At 39.8% G+C, this 24652-nt stretch overlaps 1 protein-coding gene across 2 annotated transcripts in view; it reads left to right on the top strand.

Moving 5' to 3' along the window:
* ANKRD29 (ankyrin repeat domain 29) overlaps positions 1–24652 on the top strand; it is a 66976-nt gene that overhangs the window by 32044 nt on the left and 10280 nt on the right. For both annotated transcript variants that reach the window (XM_036768656.1, XM_036768666.1), the window contains exons 3-7: positions 2836–2934; positions 6936–7034; positions 11127–11225; positions 16024–16122; positions 23016–23114. In XM_036768656.1, coding sequence (XP_036624551.1) covers positions 2836–2934; positions 6936–7034; positions 11127–11225; positions 16024–16122; positions 23016–23114 — 495 coding nt within the window. The remainder of the gene's footprint in view (positions 1–2835; positions 2935–6935; positions 7035–11126; positions 11226–16023; positions 16123–23015; positions 23115–24652) is intronic.

Below are 24652 nucleotides of genomic sequence, written 5' to 3'. Positions count from 1 at the left end.
GACTAATGGGGGAAGGAAGGGAGAGAATGGAAATGCAGAACAATGGAAAAAATGCTGGTCAAAAATGTAACTTCCAGGTATTATTATATGAGGCCATCTCAATCAGAGAACAAAAATATGGCAATTTGATAGATTTTGACTATTAACAGGACCTTCAGTCACAACTCATAAACTGACAGTTACTCCTTAGGTACCCTCTTCTTCTACCTCTTTTATTTCTTGCTCTTTATACCCTCTCCCCAGTCTCTTACCCTTAACTGGCCACAATATAGAATTAAAGAATATATGTGTATATAACATATATCTATATATACACATATGCGTATATGTATGTATGTACGCCTATTAATAGTTATACATATACATCACAACTTGTCTATTTTTGTATCTCCTTTCCTTAGGAAGCTATGTCAGGCAACAATTGCTTAATCTCCTAGTCTATGCTGATGTGTAAATTGATGCCAGTGGGTTAATATATTGCCCTTCCCAACAAATACCTTTTAATGGGCATAATAAAAACACATATATTAGATAGATATATCATATCTTATATATGTAAATGTTTCATTCTCTATTGAATAATGTAAATTGTATTCCCTGTTCTAATTTGGAAAATATGATTTGAACATTTTATTTTTCTCTTAAAAAAAGAACAAATCTTAAATTATTTTGCTTTCTACTTATCTGAAATCTGAGATAGATTTCTCTCCCCACCCCCACCACAACCAATGGCCTTTGATTTTAAAAAAAAAAAATGTCACCCCTGTTATAGATACAAAGTTTAAAGCTTTAATGGCCAAATTCTGCCAAATTATTAGCTTCCTTTCACTTTAACAAGAAACTAACTGTGCCAAGAATATCCCTCCTTGACTGACTTTTTCCACTCTTCTCACCACCAACCCAGAAGAGAACTGAGCTGAATAATGGATAGGCTAAGCCCCAGCCCCACGTCCCCCACAGACACATATGGAAATAGTATGGCTTAGGGCAAGAAATACTTCTGCAACCCTGACTGGAAAACCTTATGTAATGTTAATAGGTTATGAAGATCTTTCCCTCCCATTAATAGGCCTCATGTGGAGCCCATTAAGGGAAGCTTGCTTAGGGGGAGGCTTGCTTGTAGGAAGGCTTTCACACCTTTTGGTACTAAGTTGATTAGGCACTGAGGGTCTGGCTCCTGGAAATGTATATGTACTCTGTGTTGGTATTTTGCTTTAGGAGTTCCCTTATGAGAAGGACCTTTTTATTTCCTGGTCAAGACTCTGAGTAGCCAACCATATGTTCAGACCCCTTGAACGCTCAGATGTAAAAGCTATCTCCATCCAGTGGTGTGTGTAAAGTGTGTAGCAATATTGCTTTGATTCAGGCAGTCAGAGCCCTGTCTGTTGGTCTAATTTCTTTACTTGTTTTTTCTCTGCTTGTATTTTCTCTGACATTTAGGGTGCTGATCTTTCCCCTGAACTAGTGAATGTAATTAAAAGTAAGGTTGTTGACCCCTTTAATGTTGCTTTCCTTTAAAAGCACATCAAAGAACCTATGCTAGCAGGACCTCCTGAGTATGCTACACCTTGGCAATCACATTCTGGCTGCCATGGGCAGCAAGCAAAGTTGTCATTGGCACCATGTAGTCAAAAGCAGGGAAATAAAGGAATGAGGATTGGAGAAAATAAACAACAAACACCTACCCAGCTTCCCCACACAGTTCCAACTGGTCCTGGATTTAAATAATACAAGGATTCTTAATAATCAGTTCTGGCCTGACGCACACCCCCCTGCACAGCCAGAGTGGAAAGAACCCTGTACTTCCACTCTAGAAATCTGACAGACTTCACAAATAGCTGAGCATAGAGGGTTAGGAAGCACAATTCCAATGCCAAAGAAAACATCAAAAGAATAATGAGACTATAAAAAGCCTTTTTGATTGGAATTCTATATATCAGCTGGTGTTAATTTGAATTGTGCATGTTTTAAGTCAAAGTTTATAAAAGCTTGGCTGGCTTTGTTTATAGTAACAAATCCAGTAAAATGGCTAGCCCCCAAGTTTTTTAATCTCTTTCAAGCTGTCTTCTTTTTTTTTTTCTAGAAGAGTTTTGTAGTTACAATTTCATATTTTCAAGTCATAGAACTGATGAAGTAAAAATACCCCTTTGAGAGCATTTAGTCCAGCCCTTTAATTTTGCAGTGAGGACACTGGGGCTCATAATGGTCAATGACTTCCCCAGGGTCACCCAGCTAGTTGACAGCAGAGCCAGGACTTAAATCTGGTCTAAGCCCTCCCAAGTCAATATTCATTCCTTTCTACATTCTGCCTCTCATCGAACCTGAATTAATAATAAAGATTAGTACTGATTAAGTATTAATAAAAATAAATACTTATATTATTTAATAATTTATATTAAGTATTAATAAAAATAAATAAAAATTCTTAGTAAAGACTTCTAGCCCTGGAAACCTAATAAGCCTTATTTGATAACTTCTTTGGGTTAATAACAGTGTTTTGGAGCAAAATTCATCATATTAATCATCCAATGAGGTCATCACATCACAGCTGCCTCCTATAATAATTATGTCTGCTTAGACTGGATTTGTGGCCATGAAAAGGTAAGTGAGTTTTTAAATTCAAAATTCCAATTTTGATTTGAGAGTAAGCATTTCACTTCATGTTTGCATTCCTTCCCCTTCCCCTCCCATTGTACATTAAAAACTTGACTCAACGGATGTCTGTCATTGCTTAACAAGGGCACTGATATTTTTGCAGCCTTTTTTTTCCCATGAGATTTCAGCCATTGACGTGACAGATGGTCTAATATGCTGATTTGTTTCCACTCCTTCCAGCATGGCACCACCCTGCTCATGGTTGCTTCCTACGCTGGTCACATAGACTGTGTGAGGGAACTGGTTCTCCAAGGAGCAGATATCAACCTTCAGAGAGAGGTGGGTAAAACCAATAAAAGAGAAGAAAACCAGGGTGGAACTGAGCAGGTTGTTTAGAACTGGAGGCACCAAGCAAATAGGACAAATCCCATAGAAATAGCTTTCCCTAAGTGACATTAAAGCTCAGAGTTGAGGGATTTGTTGTGCTGAAAATAAGGTCTAGGGTGTTGGTCATAACACATCCATTTATCAACACCAGACCTCCCAGACCATTTCATTAGCTGGTGTCTTGGCCTTCCTATATCTCAGTATTTGAGGCAATTAAGGTACTAGCTACATCCCTTAAATAGTCATACGTTCCTTGAAGGGTGATATGACATGATATGTAGGATGTTAAGGGAATTTTTTTTAGTTTTTTAGGGGTTTTTTTGTTTTTAAAGAAATAAGTTAACAGTTGTCTCCTGATGGGGCTTCATAGTCAGGCCATCACAAACATCTTGACCTATTAATCCAAATGACCCTCTAAGGTTGTTTCATACAAGTTATATAATAAATAACCTAAGGGCAGCTAGGTAGTACAGTGGATAGACTGTCAGGCCTGGAGTCAGGAAGTCTCATCTTCCTGAGTTCAAATCCAGCCTCAGACACTTATTAGCTGTGTGACCCTGGACAAGTCACTTAACCCTGTTTGCCTCAGTTTCCTCATCTGTAAAATGAGCTGGAGAAAGAAATAGCAAACCACTCTAGCACCTTTGCCAAGAAAATCCCAAATGGGGTCACAAAAAGTTGGACACGAATAAAATGACTAAACAGCAACAACAATAAATAACCTAATGAAAGCTAGTCAAATGAATACTGAATAGAAAAACGACCTTGCATGCCTTCTCTACCTTGTCCTATGGCAACTCTAGGGAATAGATCTTATATGAAAGAATCCTGGGCAAATGATCCAGTTTTTCAAGAGTGCAGAAGGATCATAGAGGCCAAACATTTCAGTCACCCTGGGACTTCAAGTTCCCAAGACTTCAGAGGGTTCAAAAACCGAACAAGGCCACCTGAAGTTGGCCCTTTGGAAGGCTCCTGGTACTCCCAGAAAAGAATGATTCCCTTAAGGCTTTTGAAAAATAAGACCTCTGGGACAAACTTCAGACTGGTTCTCCATGTCCCAGATTTACATCTCTCATGCTAGTAAAGGATAGGAAAGCACTCTTTATCCTAATATTCATCCCTCGTTCCAGACTCGGGCCCCCTACCTCCACACTACATCAAGTTATAACTCGTGTTGACACAATGAACAGATTGCTTCAAGGGTCTTGAAAGGATAATCCAGTGTTTGAAAAGTCTTCAGATCTTCCCCAGGCTAGCCCTCCACCTTTTCTGAGTAGCATGATCCTTATCAATATGACCATCAAAGAATTAGAAATATAGATAGCTGTCACATTCTATTGGTGTAGTTCATGAAAGACCTAAAAGAATGGTCCTCTGAGAAATCAGACTGGTATTATCTTAGTGTTCACAACTTGAGACATTATAGAAAGAATATGGTAAATTATTATGTTTATATTGTCACACATTATACACATAATTATGTATAATTATTATATTATTATAGAAAGTCCAAATCATTCTATTATCACCACCAATTCTGCCTTTATCAAGGAGATATGACAACAGTGCTGGCTTATTGTCCCAGGTGGGGAGGAGGGCAGTTTTCACTTCCCGAAATTATTTCCTTAAATGGTACCCACATTCAGAATGACTAAAATTTTACCCTAATCTATTTTTTTCTCCTGGGTCCATAGTCCTTGTTCATTTGAGCTTTTAAGAAACAGACTTTGAACAATAAAAAAGAGCATGAGCCAGACCAACTTACTCACAAAGTGTATCCTGTGAGGCACTTCCAATGAGCATTGGAATCGTTTAACAATAATTCCAAAGAGCTTAAGAGGGTGGGCGAGGAAAGAGCAGCCTGCTTTTGATTTCCAGCCAGCATGTTTCCCTGTGGTTTGCTGCTTGGATGTTTGTTTAGTTCTTACTATTCAATTAAAATCCTTAGCGTGGTAAAGACTCTTTGTGCTTTGAGCACGTGCCCCCCATTGACCCTTGTAGAGCTGTCCAAAATGTACCTATTCGGGAGGAAACCCTGCAGCTCAATGTGGTATGATGCAAACACTGAATTCTCCAGGAATCCAAGTCAATGCATGGTATAGACTGAGCCTATTGAGCTGCCAGAGCCGAAGGAAGGTCCTTTCCCTGACCTATTTTAGTGTTTGGTGGGTATGGTTACTAAAGTGATTTGGCACCTTGTTAGAGTCAGATTTCTGTCTCGTACCTACCTTAATATTTTGTAATACTAGGACACATATTTGTTTCACTGCCTAAGTTGCTGCCATCCCTTTATTTAGTGGGCTGTCTAGACACATAGCCTGGTGTGGATACCAAACTAAAAGATAATGGCCCTCAGGGAGTTGTTGTTTATTGAGAACTTGCAGAAATCTTGGCTGATGGCAGAGTACAGATAGAAGAGCTAAAAAAAAAGTGATGGCATGAAGCCCTTTATTTCAGTAAAAGAAGCGAGTACAATTAGTTATGTCTTGTCCCATATTCTCTAAAGTGGGGGCTGCCTTTTTTCCTATACATCATGACTTTAGTATAATGACCAGTCATCTAAACCTTGGGACATTTGCTCTAACTGACATGAAGTAATTGTGACTATGGTTATCAATATATCAAGGAAATGCATATAGAACTTAATCATTTCCAATTGAATAACAAGTGTCAATTAAGCGCTAGCCATGAGGAAGACACTGTGCTAGGCACAAGTGACTCTCAAGCATGTCCAGCATAAAAATATGTCCATCTTCCTCCATTGCACATCCATCAGGACAGTGGGAATCTTGCCATTCCAACAACCAGTTCATATCTTAAGTTTATGGGCTCCAATTCTCTCCATTGTTGGGGAAGTTACAGGAAACAAGGATGAGGTGGACCCAAGGGCTTTCTACAGGTGGAAAGGAGGCAGTCTTCTTCCTTTTAAATAGGTAGAAAGGAGGAAAGGGTGGTGTGGTACGGCAGAAGGATCCCTGATCCTGGAATCAAAGAATCCACTACCCGTTATAACCTTAGATGAGTAACTTAACCTCCTCCCCTCGTGTCAGCCTTTCCATCTACAAAATGAAGGAGTGTGGGGATTGGTCTGGATGGCATCTGAGATCCCTTCTGATTCTAGATGTGATACACACAGCCACCCATGGGACCAGATGGGATGATCTGGTGACGTGGCATATATTTTACATAGTGAACACTTTGGCCAGGGCAGTTCCGCTGCTGTGCTCACCATCTCTTCATTATATTCTCCCCCAATACAAGCCAGAGTTCCCTTCTGCATTCATAATTAGTGTCTAAAGCATGCTTTTCTGAGACACTGCCCACCTGGATCATTTCCCTCCACCCTTAAGGGATACAGAAGGGCATAAAGGAATTTTTTCCTCTTGGCCTCTGAAGAGTATGTTGTTTGCTTTCCCAAAGCTCAAGTAGCAGAATTTAAGCATATTTGCATAATCAAAAACATTTGTCAGATGGGAGTTTATGAGTGGAGTGGTATTTTTTATTATTTTGCAAAGATTTTGCTGCCAGTCTTCATGCAGACCCATAAAAAAGTGTCTGGTAAAGATGGGTGCTAGCATATGAGACAGTAGTATATTTGAGCATGCTGTGGGTAGTGTAGAATTAAAAACAGGTTTCTCTGGCATTTTACCTGTGTAAAATAAGATGGATCCTCATTCTTACCAATATAGCCTTTTCTTCATTTCTAGCACTGACTGTCTGGATTCTTCCTTAACTTAATCATGTCATTAGTGGAATAAAATTTAAATTCCCAAGCCCTGAAAGAAAGATAGAATGGCCTTCCTATTTAGCCTACCTAGTGATCCAAAGGACATGTCTACTTTCAAACATGATCTCTACCTAGACTTAGAAATTTATCATTCCAAGTCTTTTTTAACTACACAAAATGGAAAAAAATGCCTACTTTTAAACCAGCCTCTCTCTCTTCCTCCTAGTCAGGTACAACGGCTCTCTTCTTTGCTGCACAACAAGGCCACAATGATGTGGTGAGATTTCTCTTTGAATTTGGAGCTTCCACTGAATTTAGAACTAAAGTAAGAGAACTTTTTTTTTTGCTTTCATATCCTATAAGAATATTTCTGAACTGGGGCAGCTAAGTGGCCAAGCTAATAGAGCACTGTTAGTGGAGTCAGGAGGACCTGAATTCAAATCTGGCCTCAGACACTTACTAGCTGTGGGATCCTGGGCAAGTCTTTTAACCCTGATTGCCTCAAAAAAACAACACTTCCAAACCTGTGTCTTGTGTTTCCTTTTTTTTTTTTTTTTGGAGGCGGGGAGAGGAAAAGCAATTGGGGTTAAGGTCACAGAGCTAGTAAGTATCAAGTGTCTGAGGCCAGATTTGAACGCAGGTCCTCCTGACTCCAGGGCCAGTGCTCTCTGTTCACTGTGCTACCTACCTGCCCCTTGTGTTTCGCCTTGATCTAAAATATGAGTATGGTATTTCCTCTCAAACTTTAAGGTAGGTATTTCAAGGCTGCTTCTTTGGGAGAAAAGACCTCAGGAAATTATAGCTAAAAGACTCAGAAAATCTGGGTTCAAGTCATTCCTGTCTCAACCAGTTACTAGCTACAACCCTGGACAAGACACTTTAACCTCTCTGGGCTTAAACTCCTTCCAAAAAATAATGAAACGATTGGGCCAGGTAATCTCCAAGGTCTTTCTAGCTCTGGAGCCTAGTAATTCAGTCCTAATCACAGAAAATCGATTCAAATAATAATAATCATGATAAAAAATAGCTATCATTTACATAGCACCTATTATGTGCCAGGCACTGTACTAAGTACTTTATAAATATTATCTCATTTGGTCCTCACAACAACTCTATAAGATAGCTGCTATTTTAATCCCCATTTTATCATTAAGAAAACTGAGGCAGGGGCAGCTAGGTGGCATGTACTAGCTGTGTGACCTTGGGCAAGTCACTTAACCCCAATTGCCCTGCCAAAAAACCAAAAAAAAAAAAGAAAACTGAGGCAAGCAAAGGTTAACTGACTTGCCCAAGGTCACAAGCTAAGAAGTGCCTGAGGCTGAATTTTAACTCAAGTTCCCATTTATTAAGTGTTTGCTAGGTGCCATGTACCATACTAGGTGCTACGGATGCAAAGGCCAAAAAAAAAAAATGAAACAGTCCCTGCCCTCAAAGATCTTACATTCTATTGGAAGCTATATCAATAAGGCAAGATTCATGACCTCAAGGATGACCGTGAACATGCCTGTATGGTTTGGAATCACAAAGTATGAAAAATTCTCTAGGTAGAAGGAAGTATAGCATTTATTTAGACACCGGAGGATCCAATCCCAAGACCAATAACCCCAATTAGATATAGCAGGAATGGTATTCCAAAACCAGTGAGCCCACCTCAATGTAGCCACAAGGAAATTATAACACAGTGTTATGGCAAGGAACCAAGTCATCCTGTAACCTTCCCCCCGGTAGGGCCTTCCCGTAAGTGTGTAAGCCTGCCCTACAATCATGCCTCTCCTAATCAAGTTTCCCTTAACTGGCTCCACCTGAGAAACTTCCCTTCATTAGCCCCACCTGAGGCCTATTGAATGTATTTTTATGGGTATATATGAAAGAGCAATTATTATGGGGTCCACATCTTGGAGAATTATATCTACAAATCATAATTTTCCTTTTTGGTTATATTTTATTTTAAAGGGTTGGTACTTGGATGGCAAGTCTATGACTTTCTTAGTATATATACATTTTTCCCTCTAGTTTGCTCTCAATTCTCTGGCTAGAATGATCAGAAGCTTTAATGCAATCCTGGGGAAATAATTTGAATCTGGGTATTTCTGAGGCATGAAGCTTGACAGGTGACAGGTTACTTTAAGGGCCAACCAATAAATGTCATTTATTAAGTGTTTGCTGTGTGCCACGTACCGTACTAGGTGCTAGGGATATAGAGATCAAAAAACAAACTGAAATAGTCCTGCCTTCAAAGATCTTACATTCTACTGGTGTATCGATAAGGCTTAACTAATACATAGCATATGGTCACCAGTAATACCTAAAAAGGGGGCCATGGCCATTCTTATGCCTTAATCACTAACTTTTCCTTTGTCCCGTATGGCCAAGGAAACCAAGAACAAATCAAACCAAGAATGAATCAAAATAAAATATAAAATTTTAGTGATAAAGATAATTTTATGGACTGAAGTTTTTGTCGTCGAATTAGGAAGACAATCTTGGACAGATATGGGAGTTCCACAGTTGTGTCAGCTTATTTCTGACCTGATTATAAATAGGAATTCTTAGAAATTGTCTCCAATTGGAGTGATTATCCAGGGAAAAACCTTGAGAATGTTTAAGTTTTCCCCATTGCTAAACAGTTTTACATTTCTTAATAGCAAGGTAGTTTTTCTTTTCTTCTCTCTCAAAATACCTAACCTTAGGGGCAAGTGGGGTAGTACAGTGGCTAGAACACCTATCTTGGAGTTCAGGAGGGCCTGAGTTCAAATCTGGCCTCTGACGCTTGCTAGCTGTGTGACCCTGGGCAAGTCACTTAACCCCAATTGCCTCCCCAAAAAAATCTAGCCCTAGGTAGAGATTAATTTCAAAAAGGGACTCTCTGTGGTTTTTATTTCTTTTCCAAAATCCGTTGCAAACCCAGGATTTTCCCCTTCACTCTCAAGTGTACAAGTATAGGTATAAGCGTATGTGTGAAGGGCAATATCCCAAATACAGTGGATAATTAACAGTAAATGCCCAAAGGACACTAAAAATCCTGGGAATTCCTCCTCTAAAACCCAGGCCTCTGTCTCTTAACTAAAGAAAATTTGTCATAAATAGTGTCGTCAGTACATAGAGCTCCTTGTTGGCTAGCAAGTTCAAGCAATGGAATCGTGCACTAGCTGGTGGGCATGGGGCATGGAAGCCACGATGATACCAAGTTGCCAGTTACTTGTATTTCCACCAAATCAATCCAAGATGTCCGTGAGAGTTTACCACAGAAAGAGGAGGTTGTCAAGAGACTTTATCATTCCATATACTAGTCTGAGTGAAATGTATTTTGTTTCTACAATCACATTCAAACTTCTTGAATCTGTGCCCCCTCCAATGAAATTTCCTAGTAAAGGTAAAACCATAGTTCTTCTGTTACAATGCCTTCTCTCCTCTTGACCTCATAGACAAAGATCTAGGGAAATGAGCACAATGAAGCCTGAAAACTACCACCCTGGTTTCAAGAGCCCCATATCTCCTTTCATGTTCAGGAGAGTAGAACCTTACACCTTTCTCGTCATGGAAATAGACCTTCCTGTGTTATCATCCTCCATTAGTCTCTACTTCATATTCTTATATGTTTTTCTTGTTGTATAGAATGTCCATGTGGATAGGACGCTGAGTTTAGAGACAAAGGACACGGATTCAAATCTTGGCTCTGCCATTTACTCTCCCTGGGCTTCAGTTGCCTCATTTGAAAAATGAGAGTTTGGACTAACTGGCCTCCAAGTTTTCTTCTAACTTTGATCTATCTCTCTCTCTCCAGTTGGGGTTAAGTGACCTGCCCAGGGTCACACAACTAGTAAGTGTCTGAGGTCAGATTTGAACTCAGGTCCTCTTGCCTCCAGGGCCTGTGTTCTATCCCCTGTGCCACCTAGCTGCCCCTTGATCTCTCTTCTTGAACTGGGCCATGAAGGCCAGAAAGGCTTTTGATGGATAAATACTCTCTCTCCCATGGAGTAGTTCCCACAAAAATGGAGACTTCTTTATATCCTGAGGTGGTATTCTAAGGTTCAAATCCCACTGTGCATGAATCTTAAAATGTCAGACTAGTGTATTTATTCGTTGGTGTATCCCTTTTGTTTTGTTTTGTTTTTCTAGCTTAGGAGACAATGTAGTTTCCATTCTCATCAAATAGAAGAAAGTTTTAAATGATATTACATTATTCAAACAGGCAGTGTAAATCTTTCTACAAGAGCCTCCAAACATACAAAACAATAATAAATAGGTTATGTCACTATTGTCAAGAAAAAAGTTAAAAGAATAGATGAGAGAAGGGAGTGGAAGCATTTGTCTTTTGGGGAATTTTTTTTCCACATCCCTTGAACATATGAAAAATATGTCTTGCAAAAGTTTGTGCCCATGGCCTCTAATGCATTTCCTTTCTTCTTGTCTCTAGGATGGCGGCACTGCACTGTTGGCAGCTAGTCAGTACGGCCACATGCGAGTGGTAGAGACCTTACTGAAGTATGGAGCCAACATTCATGATCAACTTTATGTGAGTTTGTTCCCAATGGACATTAAATGTGCAGTTTTCAGTTCCCTTGCCATACATGATCTCAGCAATATTATCTCAACTGCCAGAAATTGCCTCTTGAAAAACAAACATGTACACACAAAACCCAAATCTGCTTTTATTCCATATCTTAATTAGCTGTACGTTTTTAGACTGGGTAATGTTTACAGAGTTAGGAGATGGGATCTAATTGAATTAGATGTAATTTCTGCCACAGGAAAACAATACTGATCTTGGTTCTGGGATTTTGAACCTATTTACACATGTGTCATTTCTCTTATGCATAAAATGGCAGATCTTACAACCCCCTATGCAATACACGTTCATTCCATGACAGCCCACCCAACACAGCATGTGGAACTGATGAAGAATGAAATTGAATGTTTTCTTTACATGCCTGTGACATGGAACAGTTCTTTTCAACAAACATAAAGCATCTACTCTGTCCAAGGCCCTGCAGTGAGGACCCAAAGATGGAAAGTAAAGAAAAATTAAAAATTTTTGTTTAAATCTTACTTTCAAAGAACTTAAAATTTAATAGACAAGAAGAATAACTAAGCTGCTATCTGGGAGAAAAATAGAATCCAGGGAAGGAGTGCAACTGCAGCAAAAGCACAGCCCAAAGTTGTCTTTGAAATGCATCTGCTGCTAGGGTGGACAGCTTTCTGCCAATTGGCAATTAGCACATTACCCAAGGGCTCTCTCATTGATTAATCATAGTAGCAACCTAAAGGGTCTGTTATAAATATGATTCCATTTTGTAGATGGTAGCATGAGAAAATTAATAATTTAATTACAGTAGTTAGAAAAAGATTCCTTCATCCACAGCAAAGAATTAAAAGTGGGCTATGTAAATTTTTAAAACTAAAAGTGAAAGTATTTTTAAATTAAATTTTAAAGTAAAAGTTAAAATATGTTTTTGAAATGAAGTAATTTTTTGAAGGTTAAAATTTCCTACAACTACAATTCAATCAAGTGACTTACCCAGGGTCTCTTGGGGAATGAGTGGAGAAATCCAAACTAACCCTTCAACCACTCGTTTTTATTTATGCCCTGGATGTTATGTTGTCCTGCAACTAGACCTTTTGCCTTTACGTTCAGATCTCCTGTGTGTGTGTGTGTGTGTGTGTGTGTGTGTATGTGTGTGTGTGCGTGTGCATGCATGCATGCGTGTGTGTTTGTGTGTGCGGTATATATGTGGTATATGTATGTTATATATAGGGTATGAATATATGGTATGCGTATATGTTTGTGTATATATATATATGTGTGTGTATATGGGGGAAGATGTGCTAATTAGATAAGAATTTTTTTCATTTGATCACATTCTACCTGCACCCCAAGGTGTACCTTAAAAATTACAGGGTACTCAAGGGTTGATACATATCTGTTCTTTAATATCATCCCCACCCCTTTTGTGGTAGCAAAGAATTGGAAATTGAGGGGATGCCCATCAATTGGGGAATGGCTGGACAAGTTGTGGCATATGAATGTAATGGAATACTATTGTGCTATGAGAAATGATGAGCAGGCAGACTTCAGAAAATCCTGGAAAGACTTATATGAGCTGATGCTGAGTGAAATGAGCAGAACCAGGAGAACACTGTACACAGTAACAACCATATTGTGTGGTGACTGACTTTGATAGACTTAGCTCTTCTCAGCAATGCATGGATCTAAGACAACTCCAAAAGGCTCGTTATGGAAAATGCTATCCACATCCAGAGAAAGAACTTTGGAGTCTGAATGCAGATGGAAGCATACTATTTGCTGTCCTTTTCTTTTGTTGTTTTGGTTTTTCTTTCTTGTGGTTCCTCCCATTAGTTCTAATTCTTCTTTACAACATGACTAATGGGAAAATATGTTTAATATGAATGTATGTGCAGAGCCTATATCAGATTGCATGCCATCTTGGAGAGAGGGGAGGAGAGGGTAGGGAAGAAAATTCAAAACTTGAAATCTTATGAAAGTGAACGTTGAAAACTAAAAATAAATAAATAAATTATAAAAGAAAATAAATGAATATCATCCTCACCTTCATCCACCTCCATATATACCTATCACAGTATCATGGACATCCATGACTCCATGACACTGCAGCTCCTGTTAGTGGGGGACATTTCAAAGGCAGAGGCCATTTGTAATGCTTCTGCCCTCTCTCAGGCAAGGCCTACGAATGACGATTTTGGCATTAGTGCCACATTAATAATAATAATAACCCTCATTTATATAGCACTTAATGTTTTGAAAAGCAGTTTAGATCAATTTTCTCATCTGGTTCTCATAATAACATACGTACATATACATGTTTCTATATTTGTGTACAAAATATAAACATACACATATTTTTTGTTGCTATTGTTAAGTTGTTTCAGTTGTGTCTGACTCTTTATGACTCCTTTTGGGGTTTTCTTGGCAGAGATACTGGAGTGGTTTGCCATTTCCTTCTCCAGCCCATTTTACAGATGAGGAACCAAGGCAAACAGGGTTAAGTGACTTGCCCAAGGTCACACAACTACTTAGTGTCTGAGGCTGGATTTGAACTTAGGAAGATGAAGTCTTCCTGATTCCACATACACACACACACACGCACACACACACACACACACATACACACACACAATATCATTTATTATTAGAGAAAGAGAGATGTTTGCCTATTCCCATTTGTTAAACTTCCACGATAGCTCAGACCTCACATTCCTATAGTGCTTCGTGCCAGTTAGCTCACTCCGTCTTCACAATAGCCCATGAGTTAATTAGTCTTTAAAACACTCAAGAAACTCCATGCCCAACAGTGACATCAGCATCATCATGTCTTCCATTTACTTTATGGCTCTACCCCTCCTATGACCTTTGGCCAGATGATCTAGGAAGGCTTCCAAAATAGTTAAAGTGCAGAGAAAGAAAGGTCACCAAGACCTAGAGTTTCTGTGAACTGAAGGGATGAAAACAGTGGGGTTTAGAAAGCATTCTTAGAGAATTAGCAGCTGTTGGTGGCGTGCAAGCCAGCTTAGAAGAAAGCACAAACTAGCATCTGAAGTTTTTGCTGTCACAGGAAGCATCTATTAAAAAAAATCTATACAAAGTTTAATTAATTTTTTAAATTCCATGTCAAGTATTACCCAAAGACTGCCAACTCAGCTGACACCTTTGGAAGCACAATAGTACCCTCCACATGAGGCACCTGGCTGAGACTGGCAAAGAAGGGTGCTTGGTATTTATTGGTGTATACCAGTGGCTACTTTCCTAACCTGAGGCATGATCATTAGCCAGATTGGCCTATCTTTTCCACCAGGGTATGCTAGGGTTTTCCACTGTGATCTAAAAATAACAAAGCTCACTCCCATCGAACGTGACTGGAGAAGAAGGAAATAAAGTACCTGCAATCAAATGAATCATGTCGTCCACTAGATTTATAACAGAACATTTCACCAGCCTTGATCAAGGATTAAAAAAAAAAAGCCCCAAGGCTTTATACACCCAATTACAAATGATAATGAAATGGAAACAGAAACAAACACGTATTCTGTTTCTGTAGATAATATTGCTTAATTGAGTTCATAGGTGGTGGCTATCTACGGGATGATATGCTCCATGCAGGAGGGACTTCCAACATATCTTAGAAGAGCAATTACTTCAAAGGCATCAGATTTCATCCTTTAGCATCAGGGGTAGGAAGACAAATGGGAAAAAAAATCTAATTAGAAGGAAATCTTGCTCCATTCATTAAAACCCATCAAAATGTATTTGTAACAATATTTAGCCGTACCACACTACAAAAGGCTGAAAAGACCCACACGCACACCTGGTCCTTGGACATTATTATTATGTAGTAGGGGCAGCAAGGTGACAGAGTAGATGGAGTGTTGCCTGAGTCAGGAAGACCTGAGTTCAAATATGTCTTCAGACACTTCCTAGCAGTGTGACCCTGGGCAAATCACTTAACCCTGTTTGCCTCAGTTTCCACATCTGTTAAATGAGCTGGAGACATTTCTGTTCTGACAAACCACTCCAGTATCTTTGCCAAAAAAAAACCCAAATGGGGTCACAACTGAACAAAAACAAGGGTCTAAGAAATAGAAATGACAGAGCTGCTTCACATTCATCAGTTTAATCCCAAGAAGCATCATGAATGGAATATAGCATATTCTATATGGTATGGTGAATAGGAATGGTATAGTGAATAGCTGACCTCAGAGTCAGAAGGACTTGAGTTTAAGCCATGCCTCTGACATGCTGGCTATGTGACCCTAGATAAGTGATTTAATCTCTCAGTACTCCAGATGACTTCCTAAGAAAAGAGGCAGCATACTTCCAGCAGACTCATGATGAAGCAAGCCACTCACCTTCAGACAGAGATGCCACAGACTCAAAGTGTGGTTTGAGGCACAGATTGGGTTGGGTTTTTTTCCCAATGTGGCTGATGTGTTCATTTATTTTGTTTCACTATGCTTTTTGTATTGGGTTTTTTTTTCCTTGCTTTCTCAGTAGGGGGAGAGAAGGAAGAGGTAGACAGGAGACAATATAGACCTGAAAATAAAATAAAATGGAATGTTTTTAAAAAAGAACATAAGTAGAAGAGAAGGGTGTGGAGATCCAAGGAGTTTCTATGTGTTGCTCCCTACTTATGTTTTTCCACAGGTCCTGTTTTAAACTAGCAAAAAAAAAAAAAACAACTTTAAAATTCTGCTAATTTTGTGCATTTTTTCCAAATCTAGTTTCTTTTAAAATACATTTGAATGGTAGTTCATTTTTTCCTCCATTTGATATTTTCCAGGATGGAGCCACTGCACTCTTCCTTGCAGCCCAAGGGGGTTACTTGGATGTGATTCGATTGTTGTTATCTTCAGGAGCAAAAGTCAACCAACCAAGGCAGGTAATGTTCTTCCCTAGCTCTTGAATAGGCCACGTTCATACAGCAGCATTGTAAGGAAGCCCAGGGCAGTGCTGGGAAACCACATGCCTAAGATAACTAGTCAGCCTTCTTTCTTTAAGAGTTCAAGTTAATGGTTGACTCTACGTTTGCATGCCCTGTTTGCTTTGCGCTGACCATGTGCCCCCTGAAATCCGGCTAATTTCACAACCCAATATTTTAAAATAGCTCAGGTGTTTGGTGTCTGAAGGTGGAGTGCATACTCTGTCACCTCCTGGTCAAATAAATGGAGAATGCTCTGAGGTCATGTTAGCCCATGGACCTGAATAAACACAGGCTCATTCAGGTGGCCTTCACCCGGTCCAACCCTTCAAGTAGCCCTTTCACTGATGCCAGAGCCTGTTTTAAGGTCCTAAAGCTCATCCTGTTTTCTCCGCCAGGTATCTCCAGACATGAAAAGGTAGAACAAACGTGATTAAGAGGAAATTAAGAGGAAGCAGCAGCTCACAGTCATTGAATTGGCAAATATAATGAAAAGCAATGAAATTCAGTGCTAGAGGGTTGTAGGCTAAGAGACGCATCCATTTTTTGCTGGCACAATTATAAAAATAGAATTTTGGGGGAAAACAATATTGAACATAGAAGTATTACACAGAAGTAATAAAAAATAATTATGCCCTTTGATTCCTATGATTTCCATCATTAGGGATAAATCTGAAGTGTTATCAAAAAGGTGGGAGAATTCTTCAAAGATTTTATATCAGTGTGTAAAATTGCAAAAGACGAAAAAAAAAAAACAAAAATGAAAACAACCTAAGCATTCTTGGATAGAAGTATGGTTAAATAAATTGTAGGACATTAATGCAATTAAGATGAACAATTATGAGAAATGGAAATGAGTAAGAAACTTAATGAAGGAATGCAAAACCAAAGAAGCAAAACCATAAGCGTATAACCCACACTAATTACAATGGCATAAAAGGAAAAGTAAAGAGACCCAACTCTCTTAAATTCTTAAAGGGAATGACTGAAAAGTTATAATCTTTTATACATTGAAATTCCTTTATTTAAATATAAATGGTTACTAAGCAAGTTTAGTTGAACATAATGATATTTGATTAAGTTTGCAATGAATCTTTTCTTCAAAAAAAAAAGAGGGAATTGAATGCAGATAGATACAAGAAAGCACCTAGAACTTCTAAATCGAGAGTTCTTAACCTTTTTAGTGTCATGGACCCCCTTGGCAATATGGTGAAGTCTATGGATGCCTTCTCCAAATAATGTTTTTGAAACACATAAAAATGTTTAAAAATAAACTACATAGGATTATATAGGAAGCCAATTATAATGAAATACGGTTATTAAAAGATTTAAGAAAAAACAAATTCACAGACCCCAAGTTAAGAACCCCTGCTCCAAATGGGTTTAAATTTCTTGACCTACATGAATTATACCCCAGGCAGTGGTGGGGAACCTGCAGCCTCAAGGCCACATGTGGTCCTCTAGGTTCCCAAACATGGCCATTTAACTGAATCCAAACTTCGCAAAATAAATCCCCTTAGTAAAAGGATTTGTTCTGTAAAACTTGGACTCAGTCAAAACGGTGCACCCAAGGACCTAGAAGGCCACATATGGCCTCAAGGCTGCAGGTTCCCCACCCCTGCCCCAGAATATCAGAATAACTTGCAGCTGGGACCGTTGTACCACTATCAGTAAAATTTGAGGAAGAATGGAGAATTGGAGATGAGCAGATAGTGTCATAGTGTTCCAAAAGGGAAAGAAGGGAGGTGCCACAAACTATAACTTGGAAAGCCTGACATTGATATCAGGCAAAATAAAACCCAATGCCTGGCATATAGTTAATATTCAATTAGTATTTGTTGAAAAACATCTACAACAGATGATCAAAGAGAAGCGGCATGCTGCCAAGGAAAGAAACCTGGATTTATAATCAGAGGACCTGAGTTCTAACCTTGGCTTCTGGCTCCTTCTCTTCTGGCTCTAAGTCCTATGTTCCTATGAAATAATAGTATTTGACCGTCTAGAAAGGGAAGTGGTGATTCCCCTCAGAGATTTACTACAACTAAATCGTGCAGGTTAACATAACTTTGCTTTTTGACAGTGATCCTGGACTGGTAGATGAAGAATATGCTGCACATATAAGTGCATCTAGATTTCAAAAAGCTATTTGACGGTCTTTAGTGCTATGCTTGTGGATAAGATGAAGTTAGATTGGATAATAGAATAATTATTTGGATTCAGAACTGAACAATCCTACCCAAAGAATGTTGAATAGTAGGTCACTGTGGAAAACGTGTCTAGTGTCCAACTAGAAGTCTTCATCACTGGCCCTACTCTATTCAGTATTTGTTAATCAATGACTTAGATCAAGAGATTAGTAGTGTATGTATTTGCTGTTGTCACAGAGTCCAAAAAGGTAGGTTGGACAACAGAATCAGAACTCAAGATGAAGAACTAATGGGCCTAAGCTAACAGTAGGGAATTTAAAAGCAATGAATGTGAAGTTGTTCTAGGCCCAAGGACGGGAAACTCATTTATGACTGTGAGGATAAGGAAAGGCTTCAGGGAGTAGGTGGCATTTGAACTGGGTCTTGAAAAATGGACAAGATTTCAATACATATATATAGGAAGCAAAGAAAGAAAAGGAGAGAGCAAATCTTAGGATCTGTGTGCAGCACTGAATAATCCTATTGAGGGTGGGGATCTTGTGGCCTCGAAGCCCCTAGTGGCCTTCTGGGTCCTTGGGCAAGGCCTTTTGACTCAGTCCAAGTTTTACTGAATAAATCCTTTTATTTAAGGGAGCTGTTTTATGAAGTTTGGATTCAGTCAGAAGGCTGCACTTGAGGACCTAGAGAGCCATATGTGGCCTTGAGGCTGCAGGTTCCACACCTCTGCAGATAATAACAGGCCAGGTAACTGAGAATGGATCATGAAAAATGGCAGTCAGTAATATTTATTGCAGCTGTGGCCTTTAAAAAAAAACACATGATTTCATGCAGTAACTTAGGTCAGAGAAGGAAAGCCAATTCTAGGCAAAATTATGAAATAGATGACATTTGATTCTGATGTATTTTTGCCCATCCTTTCAAGACCCTTTTGACTTCCTCTGTCGATTCTTAGTGCCCAAGATCTGCCACTGAGGCATCTTTCAGTCCCTAAATTACTCACCTACTACCCCCTGTCAAAATGACGTGTCCTATATCCTGGACCTTGAGGTTCCTATCCTAAAACTATGTGACACTGGGTGGCAGTGAGTTCACCAGATCAACCAATCCCTACCAATGTTTTAGCTAGTTAAATTGATATACTATCTCTCCCAAACATCAAAACATCTTGCACCAGGTAAAATTCATCCAGAATTAATTGAACAAATAAAGCAAAGAGTTTGATGGGCTTCTGAGATGAATAATTAAATGACACCCCACTCCTTCCAGTTAGAACTATCTGGTTTCAAATACCTCTCTTGGGCAAAGATTTAGACCAATAACAAGTTGTCTGTGTCCCCAAGTTAACCAGTGCTTCCCCAACAAGAATGTGAGGCAGCATGGCAGAGTAGATGGAACACTGGCCTTGGGGTCAGGAAGGCTGTAGTTCAAATCCAGCCTTAGACATTTCCAAGCATTGTGACCCTGGGGAAGTTATTTAACCTCTCTTGGCCTCAGTGTTCTAATCTATGAATTGGGGATAATAATCACCCCTACCTCACAGGATTGTTGTGACCCTCAAATATATACATAAATATATATTTATATATATTATGAATATATATATATAATATACATAAAACCCTTTGCAAACTTTCAAGTACTGTGTAAATGTTACCTAGTGTTAAGAATTCCAAGATACTGCAGTGGCCCTAACCATAACCATCACCTCCACAAAAGACAGAATAAAGGAAAGGGGTGTGTGTGTGTGTGTGTGTGTGTGTGCTGCTGCTGCTGCTGGGTAATGATTGTTTGGAGACAGTTTGGGGTTCTGTAAGTACTCATCTTTCTTTGTGACTTTCCATAAAAGCATCCAAAGGGGCAAGATTTCTTTCCTACAGGATTGAGCCAGTGGGATGTGCCACGCTAACAAAATCCTCGTTCTGGCCCCACATAAGCCCTGTCATCTAAGTTTCCAGTGTGTTGGCACCACTTCTGTATCTGCAAGCAAAATGTACAAATCCCTTCCTTTAATTAAGAGGAAGCGTGTTGTCATAGAAGCTGCAGACCTGAGGACCTGAGTCCCAGCCTTTGCCCGGCCAATAACAAGTCGTGTGACCTTGGACAGATCTCTGAGTAAACTAGACCTCATCTGCAAAATAGGGATACCTGTGCTGCCTACTTGCCACGGCTTGGGCAAATGAGATAACATATGTGAAAATGTTTATATAGTACTGTATAAACAAAAGCTGTTTTTAGTTATGCTAATATTGGCAGGGTGGGGCTGCCTTGTTTCCAAGGTTTGAGCTAGCTCAAGTTTCTTGTAGCAACTTAAAAAAAATTCATTAGTTAAGGGACAGTTAGGTGGCACAGCACCAACCCTGGAGTCAGGAGGACCTGAGTTCAAATCCAGCTTCAGATACTTACTAGCTAAATCACTTATCCCCAATTACCTAAAAAAAAAATTCATTAGCTGGGTAACTGGAGCCATGCTGACATTCCAAGGAGCTTTTCTAGGGAACACTACTTTATGAAGGCTAACTCCTCTATAGATGAAGTCATTATGGTGTAACGCAGTGGCAGCAAACTCATATTAGAAGCGGGGACCCCTAATCTGTGCATAAGGATCCCTTCAGGCTACATATTGACTTAGCTTTAAATATTATCGGTTTTTATTATATTTTACTTATTATGTTAAATATTTCCCAATTATGTTTCCATCTGATTCAGGGCACCAGGGAGTGTTACAGGCAGGGCCTGTGGGTCCATGTCTGATATCTCTGGTGTAAGTGGATAGAAAGCTGATTTCAGAGCAAGGATGGCCTAGATTCATATTTTACCTTTGCCGCATTCTGGTGGTGTGACCCTGGGCAAGTCTCTTACCCTCTCAGTGTACCAGACAACTCTCCAAGAACAAGAGAAGTTGCAGAACAGCTACTGCTCTGAATTCAGAGGAGGAAACGAACAAGCATTTATGAAGCAACTATTGTTTGCCAGGCACTGTGCTAAATGCCATACACACATTAGCTCACTTGATTCTCACACCCAGGGAAGGTAGGTGCTATTTTATAGTTGAGTAAACTAAGACAGATGGTGATTAAGAGACTTGCCTGGGTACACAGCTAGCAACTGGCCAGATCTGAACTCAGGTCTCACCGATTGTAAACCCAGGGCACTAGCATTTAGTAGAGGGATTTTCCTTATCAGGAATTCTCCAAACTGGTGAAATCACAGGTCTGGAATGACAACAGTTGCTATGGGCATATCATAGAGTGTTGGCTGTAGCAAAATCTCCCACTGGGGATCAGAAGCGGATGGTTAAAAACTAAAGTATGCGAGTGAAAAGACAATGAGGTGGCGCAGTGGTTAAAACACTAGGCTTCTTGAATTAAGAAGATTCATCTTCATGAGTTCAAATCTGGCCTCAGACACTCACTAGCTGTGTGACCCTGGGCAAGTCACTTAACTCTGTTTGCCTCAGTTTCCTCATCTGTAAGATGAGCTGGAGAAGGAAATGGCAAACCACTCCAGTATCTCTGCCAAGAAAACCCCAAATGGGGTCACGAAGAGTTGGACGCAACTGAAATGACTGAATAATAGCAACGAATGTGAGAGCACGTGCATGCGCGCACATGAGTGTGTGTGTGTGTGTGTGTGTGTGTATGTGTGTGTGTGTGTGTGTGTTATGCCCAGGCATGAACCCAACTAAAGTTGTCATATATTATGACAGCTTAGCATAGTTCACCATTAATCAGCCAGCGTTTCCATTCAGAGGTTGCTGCCCCCTACTAATGACTTCTTAGGACTATGAAACGTTTGCCTCAGCCGAAGGTTGCCTTGTCCCTCTGGAACAGCATTAGGATGGCCACAGGGCAAATGTCCACACATTATCCAAGTAACTCTGTGTTAAAGGAAAAAATTTGACTAAGCTGGGTCAGGCTACGTCTATCATAGAAACTAGTCCCTGGTACTTTCTGCTGGTGAGAGACCTGGGAGACATAACAAGAGAGGCACCTTCCCTAACACCAATGGGCAAGCCTGATTTATCTGTGAAAAAAAGGAAAACTTTTCTCCCGCCCTAGGGTTGGGAGAGTGGGAGGATGAGAACACATTTCCCTGCTCTATGAAAACGCAGCCTGTGGTAGAGCTTTCATAGGCAAATTATACAGATTAAGTAAATTACATGATCAAAAACGGAAAGAACCCTGGCTCTGGGATTAGAAGATGTGGGTTCAAATCCCTCATCATGCTACCCCTGTGACATGGGGGAAATCGGCTTCCTTTTCCTTATCTGAACAGTGAGAGGATTGATAGATGACGTTGCTGTAGATCTATGATCCCATGACCTAAGGCATCCAGGGGCAGATTTATAGTCAAGTCAGGCTGAATCAATGAGCATTTATTAAGCAGTTACTACATGTCGAGTGCTGTGCTAAACTCAGGAAATACAAACAGAAACACTAAGAAAGACTTGCCCTAAAGGAACCTATATTCTAATAGAAGAATAAAAGGAAGTGGGAGGTCAGGGTCTGTCAGGTCAAGATGCTTCTTTGTTCTTAGATTATTTGAGGAGTGAACTTCCTGGATAGTTTATGGATTATTCCCCAGAGAGTACCTTGCTGGTGTCTTACACCCTTAGAAGTTTAAATGGCTTTGATGTCCTTTGAAGCTAGGAGCCAGAGCACATACTGCTACACACTTACACCTTTGTTGGCCTTTTCTCCCCTGAAGGATGGAACAGCTCCATTGTGGATAGCATCTCAGATGGGACACAGTGAGGTAGTCAGAGTCATGTTGCTTCGGGGGGCAGATCGGGATGCCGCAAGGAATGTAAGTAACACCAACTCTTGTCATCTCAACACACAAGGAATGTCTATAAATGCAGGACAAACCATTTTTTAAAAATTCATTTTGAACTTAAATACATAAAGACAAAAAAACACATTTCCATGTACACAGCACAACATAAAAAATGTTGGTTTGGTTTGTTTTTTTTTTGAATAGTGAAATAAACCTTAGAATATTGGGGAACTATATTTTTAAATATTCCTCTTGATTTCCTGTGTAATGATAGCTTATATAAGCCTCACCTCAGATTCCTAAAACTCACCTCTCTTCTTGATATCATAAGCAGGTATTGTCTTAGTAAATGTACAAGGCAAACTTGTTTATTTCTGTATCCTCTGTGACATCTGGGCACTACACAGGTTTAGGCTGCCTATGTACTTAATAGAATTCTTAAGGAACACAATGAAGTGGGCAATCCTTGGTTTATGCCTCTATCTAGTGCATTGTTTACCAAAAGACAAGAAAGCATTTGACTCCATAGATCAAAATTCTACCTTAACTGGGGACACTCCAACAAGTGTATCTGCCTTGCACTTAAGATCATATTGTCTTTAATGTTCAGGCTAGCTGTATCAGCATTAATGAGTTTAAGGGTTCTCCATTAGGAAAACCCAAAATACTCATGGGTGCTAGCAGTAGGCTAAATTTACTGCATAGCTATGCAGGGTAATTCAGGCATCCAGCAGCTCCCCTGGAGACAGGGGAAGAAGCCCTCGTCAGCGGTCCTTTTGAGTATAATCACTCAAAGCCTGTTTTTGATGGGGCTATTCTGGGCCCTGAACAGCCAAAGAGGAAACAACCAGCAGGACGTAAGTCTCAGACTCAGAGGAACCCATGCTTCTCTTTTGCTGAAGGTTTCTGTACCCTTCAGGAGATCAGAAAGGAAAGGGACCAGTAATGACATAAATAGGAGTTTTATTGTTCTCTTATCCCTCAGAGTAACATTATGAAAGACACTTTAAGGAGAAATTTAAATCATAAAATCTTATCTCTAGGAGCTGCCCAGAATGAATGGTACATGTCTACTGTGGCGAGATGACTACAAAATCTATGCATTCGATCCTACTCTCTCTCCTGACTTCAGTCCCACATCACCAAATGTCTGCTGGGCACCTCTATCTCAGTATCTGTTGGCATCTCAAACTCAACATGTCCAAAGCAGAATTCATTATCTTTCCCCCATGCCCATCCCTCTTCTAAATGTTCTGTTTCTGTTGAGGGGACCACCATCTTTACCGTCACCAAGGGAAAAATATCGGAGGAAACCAAGGCTCTTTCCTCTCCCTCATCCAAATTAGCAAATTTTGTCACTTCTCCATAATGTCTCTTACATCCATCCCTCTTCTCCACTGATACAGCTGCCACGACAATTCAGTCTGTAGTAAAGCAATAGCCTCCTCTTTGGTCTCCCTGCTTCTAGGCTGTGTCCCCTCTCTAATCCATCCTCCACACAGCTCCGATAGTCTTTCTAAAGCCCAAATGTGGTCAAAAATCTCCAGCGGCTATCTCTCCCCTCTGTG

This window comes from Trichosurus vulpecula, chromosome 1, assembly GCF_011100635.1.
Source record: "Trichosurus vulpecula isolate mTriVul1 chromosome 1, mTriVul1.pri, whole genome shotgun sequence".
In the NCBI taxonomy this organism is placed as follows: Eukaryota; Metazoa; Chordata; class Mammalia; order Diprotodontia; family Phalangeridae; genus Trichosurus; species Trichosurus vulpecula.
Note: the sequence above shows the minus strand (reverse complement) of the source record. Positions and strands in the feature narration are given on the sequence as shown.